At 34.8% G+C, this 6,000-nt stretch overlaps 1 protein-coding gene across 1 annotated transcript; it reads right to left on the bottom strand.

Moving 5' to 3' along the window:
- Window positions 1-523: 523 nt before the first annotated feature.
- Window positions 524-4,877, bottom strand: LOC132598743 (bZIP transcription factor 12-like). Its single transcript, XM_060311814.1, has 4 exons — window positions 3,968-4,877; window positions 3,789-3,860; window positions 2,981-3,010; window positions 524-1,178 (listed from the first exon to the last, which is right to left on the bottom strand). Exons 1-4 carry the CDS (start codon window positions 4,583-4,585, stop codon window positions 1,098-1,100), a joined length of 801 nt encoding a protein of 266 aa, XP_060167797.1. The 5' UTR covers window positions 4,586-4,877; the 3' UTR covers window positions 524-1,097.
- Window positions 4,878-6,000: the final 1,123 nt, after the last annotated feature.

Genomic DNA, 6,000 nt, shown 5'->3' with positions numbered 1-6,000 from the left:
ATTTTCTCACTATGATAGTGCAAGTGTCTAGAAGAGAGACTTTCACATGATATGAGAGTAAATCTTATCTTTGAGATAGTCATACAAGTCCACCAACAAATATTGAGAATAACGTACTACTATATGCCAAGGCGGGGTATTTTCTGTTTCTTTGAATCGACTGAATCACTCTTTTAGCTTAGTCCATGAAATTAGTCCATGAAATTGGTGAACCGTGAGAACTGGTTAGTTGCATGGGGCAGATGATCTCCCTCGCGCTGAGAATACCTCTTTTATACTTCTTGTGACAAGAAAAATCAGGCCCAAAGTGCTTTATTTATTTAGAAAAGAATGGAGAGTGAGTGAAATCTTAGCAGAGGGTGCCACTAAAGTTGGCCGCAAAACTTGCTTTGGGGAAAAGAGGTTTGGTCTTCTATCTGTATCCACTGCTCTTAGCCTTGAGCCTTGTTAGAGGGTATATACACTTCTTTCCCTCGTGTTTATTTCCGACTCTTAGATGGACTAGAAAAGAGGGTATACACACTTCTTACATCCACTAATTCTCAATCCATTATAATCAATCACCATTTGATCAAATTGCAAGACACAGGAAATAATACATTACTTTGCTTCAATACCCAATTTCGCTGTGGCTAATCCAGTGTAAAGCAGACAAAAATTCAAGACTGGGCACATGAATACTCATAATTGCAAGATCAATTCTTATTCTAAAAACAGACACTACTGTAACATTAGTTAGGTAGTATAAACAGAGAACCAAGTTTCACTCTTCCCTGCAACCAGCATGATATGCCTGCGGAAGCTAACAGTACAGTATATTCTCTTCTAACTACGCGAACAAACTATAGAAAGCTATCAAAGCATTAGCCTAACACTACATACTCCCCCCTTCATGCATAATTCATAATAGAACTTAGCAGCTTTTCTCAGCTTCAGTTTGGAAGTGGTATCTTTAACGGTTCCATCATCTAATAAGTTAAACTACAGATTATGTACGGTCCAAGTTCCTTTGGTAACCAGAACAACCTCTTCCTCCTCTGAGCTTTCAGCAGCACCGTCATTGATACTTCATATGGTTAAGGAGCTTTTACGACAACCTACCAGCTCATTGATTGAACTCTTCGCAGAACTCTTGGTGGTCTTCGCTTCTCTACAACTGGCATCAGGTTTTCCATAATCTGCACGGAAATAATATGAAAAGTGAGTCAACGGTGAAACAAAGTCAGAATACATATTTTACGAAGAGATGACAAGGATACATTCCAACAACTGAAACACATCTTATTCAGACTTCACACACAGTTCACATACAAATCTCAATTTAAAACTAGGTTCAAAAAGCTACCGGTCTCTAAAATTTGATATATACGACCATACAAGGTCGTGTACAGTAGGGGACAATTTGAATTTTTTGAAACCCCATTACTTCCTTTTCCCTATAAAACCCCGGTAACTGCCTCCACAAAAATAAAAGAAAAGATTAATATTGTGAAATGTTTAATCTTCTATTGGAATCCTCCAGCTCTTTCCACTCTTCTCCCAAGATCCTATTTGGTTTTTTCTCATTATCTCTCCCTTTTCTCACATTATATACCTAATAAGTAATAACTACTTGAAAGTTTTCTATTGAGGGGAAAAAGAACAGCTTAAGATGTCTCTAATAACAAGTTTTGTTGAAATAACAAAAGCAGACCGACGCAAAGCCAATGATCAAAAGGCAGAGTTGTAGTAAAAAAATTCAACCTCCCTGATCTTTATGACATTTTTTCTTTTGATCAAGTAAATGTATTTTCATTCATAAATATGGCCATAACCCTTACACTGACATTAAGACAGCATGTGATTGATGCTTTAAAGAGGAATAACTAATTAAGACAGCATGTGATTGATGCTTTAAAGAGGAATAACTAATCTCCTTACAAGCATAAGTGTCAGTAAGAATATAAGAAACATTGCAAGGGAGAACTTCATGGAATCATGTCCCAGCTCTAACTGACTGTTTGAAACATAAACCTTATACCGAATGCCTAAGCAAGTAGCACGAATGGTGAATTTACATACAAAGGTATGACTGAGCAAAAGGTATTTCCTTATTGAAAAGGGAAAGAAAGATCATGAAAATGTAAGAAAAAACAAATTTAAAGGAGTTCCACAGGTGGTTTGGAAAGAAGGAGAGAGTTGCAAAAATTATTATTCACAGGAGTTGAATTACAGACATCTGGCAGTTACTCTTGGAGTTATCCATAGAAAATCAAACACATCTCGATTCAATGCGTGTAGGTATATATTTCCACTGTGATCTGCATTTTAACGATCAACTTCATCTATAAGATCCTGGTTCTTTGTTTTGCCATGTTATCAATTTTATAACCTTCCAGGATCTGTTATTTGTAGGAACCTTTTGATATTAAGTTGCTTTTTTGAAGCCAAATGCAAAAATAATAGCAATTTCAAGAAGCACTTTTCTAATGATCGTCGAGAGTCGCAGTTTTACAAGGAAACAGGTGAATCATTTGGCAATGTTGCATAAAGGACTACCACATGAAGAACTAGCTGCTTATGAACTGCTTGACACTTTCCTGAATCCTCACGCTAAAAATAGTGAGTACAGATAAAATTTGAGTTGAATTTGCTCAGTTAATCGGTTGATTATCCTCTCCATGTGCACAAGAGAATAACTAGCAACAAGCAATAATGCCACAAGAAATGGTCATACACAAGAAACGAACAAATCTAATGTTATAGAAGAGGGAGGTGGAAAATAACAGAGCTCAGTTCATCCAGAGAAAACAGAAAATAATACTAACGTTACTGAAAGAGATAAGAAACAGTTAAGAGTAGAAGCATTATCCAAGCAAGAAAATTCAGAATTGATCGAGCAATACATAAAAATATATACACCAAGAATATCACTTCTAACGCATCCTAAAATTTTATTACTGAAGTGGCATATTATGGAGCAAAAGAGCAAAACTCATACCTGCTTAAGTCTCTCCTTATTCTTCTCCTCCTGCATTAGGCCAAAAAAAATCGGTTCTTTTAGAAATTTCTTGGAACAGAATATGTTCACAAAGCTTAATTTACGTGCTCCAAGTAACAAGAAATCATGACTACTAATAAGCAGCATTACAGTTCTTAACAATACAATGAACGGAAGGAAGACGTGCTTTTATTACCAAGAAAATGGAAATTCACAAGTACCCTAAAGTTAGGAATATAACCAAAGCCAGAAGCCAAAATGAAGGTATTGGGCATGCTGAGATGAATGAGGCTACAGAACAGTGACACTGAAATTCATAAAGCTAAAAACTTTTTGTAAACGAGTGAAGTGAATAGAAAAGCTAGCCTATTGAACAGAGACGGATCCAGAATTTAAATTTATAGGTTTAATCTTTAAGGTTTTAGCATTGAGCCTGTTATATCTTTAAGGTTATGGGTTCATATTTAGTATTTATTGCAATTTTAGTAAACATTTTACACATAAATTTATGCTCCGTGTCGAAAGTATTTGGTTTAGATGAACCCAGTACCGATACATTGGATCTGCCGCCCCTGCTAATGAATCGTTACAAAATGATGATTTCGATACTCCCGAATAACAACAAGCAAGTTTGAAAGAACCCTTTTTGCTGTAAATCTGAAGAAAGTTGATTCAATTTATCAAAATTATACTACCAGAAAACTTCACTTCAAAAAAACAAATTCAAATGAAAAAGAATTAAACTTTCAGTCATCTAAAATGTAAAACAAACAAGATCAATCACGCTTTTGTAAGAACTAGAACTAACCTCTTCTCTCAACAGCCTAGCATTTTCCTCCTCCAATTGAGTAACCAAAGACTCCAATTCCACTGTATAAGCCTGAAATTTCAGTAAAAACATACATGCAAGTCTCAAAATTTCACCCCAACATAATAAAAAATAGCTACAACCATCCACATAATTAGAAATTTACTAAAAAAATGCACCTGTTTTCGCTCTCTAGACCTGGCAGCAGACTCTCTATTCTTGATCATCCTTCTCTGTTTCTGCTGTGTAGCTTTATCAACCGGCAATTCTTCAACAGTTGACCTTCTCTTCCCTCTTCCACTACCACTCCCAGTTGCACTAATAGCCACAACCCCCCCATTTCCATATCCCATATGGGGTTGGGGTTCCATATTACCATACCCCCCTGGAGGTCCATTACTCTGCATGCCCACTGGAAACTGACAATTCATTGGATTATCCACCACAAACCCTCCTCCGGCAGACACCGGAACTCTAACATCTTCCTCTGTAACAGCACCAGCTTTGGTCAAGAAATCCTCCAAAGTCATCTCTGGCTCCCTACTATTACTCCCTGCTACAATTTCCTTCCAGACTTCATCTACGGTTTTATTGGGACCCACATCGGTGGTAGGGGTGGTGGTGTTGGTGGAAGAAAAAGGGTCGGTAGGATCAGAGTAAATGTTGTTGAGGATTTCATCCATGTTCATAGAACCGAAGTTTCTAGAAGGATCAGAATGTAAAGAAGAAGAAGATGAAGAAGTTGGGTTTTGAAGAGAAGAACGATCCGAATTAGGCGTTCTTGATGATGAAGCCATCACCTTTGACGCCGTCTTTTTAGGGATCTCGTTTCTCTCTTTTTTTGCTAGAATTTTAATACTCAATAACTGATTCTTGAGGGGATTGAAGGAAAGTTTGGATCTTTTTCTTATTGTATGAGTTTTTCTTGTTGTTGTTGTTGTTCTTGTTGACTGGTAATTTGAAAGTGTTAGTTTTTGTAAGAGAGAAACTCCAAAGAGGAACACAGTTTAAAGTGGTTTGTGAAGTTAGGAGTATGCAAGTACATAGACACAAAGAAAGTGTGTTTTATGTACAATGTTTTTTTCTCCAAAGGGATCAAATCCTAGTTCCCCCATTTCAAGAAAATAAACTGTTTTATGGGATCCCTTGTTTTATTTACCTTTTACCGTACACCTCCTCTAGCCTAGGAAACAATTACTACTCCATTCATACTAATTTATGTACGTAATACTTTTCACTTTTAGTAATTGGTAAAATTTTAAAGTTAAATTAAATTAGATTAATTTAATATTTAAAATTAAATTTTATATACTGAAAACCTACATAAAATATTATAAGTTGTAACTTTTCTCATATAAATTTGATAGAAAAATATATTTTAAGATGTTTGTCAAAGTTCATACAGCTTGATCTCGAAATGCAAAAAATATTACTCAAATTGAGACAAAAGGAGTACATGCTTCAAATCTTATTATTATTATTAAAAGATAATTTAGAATTTTCAAATGTTTTTTTTCCAATTTTAACTTCAAATTTCTTTTCAAAATTCAAAATGTGGAGGTAAAAACCTTTATTTATATTTTAGAATACATAAAATGTCATACCCTAGTCAAACAAAAAAAAAATTGGATTACCAACAGCAAATATTTATTCTTCAATGTGAAATTATATGTTTATCTTTGTTTGAAACCAAAATGTCCATATTTAACAAATTACACCAAAATTGCATTAGGTCCACAGAAAGGTTATAAATATTTACTTGAGAAGTTACAGTACTTAGATGAAAAAATAAACTCCTCAAATTGCAAGTTGTAATGTATGATATAGGGTAGAGGCAATACTTCAAATTCTCACTGTTTTTTGAACTGGTATATCTTTTTGCCCTTTTGTTTTTTATTTTGTTGAAGAAATGAATGGAATTTGACTTTAGAGCCTTTGATTTTAATTTCCATGTACATATTCTTATCACGGGAGTACTATTTTTCAGAGAGAGTGAATTATTGTCTCTTTAAATCATTTCAGATAATACTCATATTATTAGCTAGCTAATTTTCTTAGTTTGATCAAGTTAAAAGCCTGAATTCCACATTTATTACTGTGGCTGGGTGGATAAAAAGCTGTACAGCAGTAGATAAAGTAAAGACTGCATGCGATAGTCATGTCATAGATTTATGGGGGTATACTTGTCATTACGCTTTTAGATTCAATTTAC

Source organism: Lycium barbarum, chromosome 6 (genome assembly GCF_019175385.1).
Source record: "Lycium barbarum isolate Lr01 chromosome 6, ASM1917538v2, whole genome shotgun sequence".
Taxonomy (NCBI): Eukaryota; Viridiplantae; Streptophyta; class Magnoliopsida; order Solanales; family Solanaceae; genus Lycium; species Lycium barbarum.
This window is presented reverse-complemented; position numbering and strand designations above follow the sequence as displayed.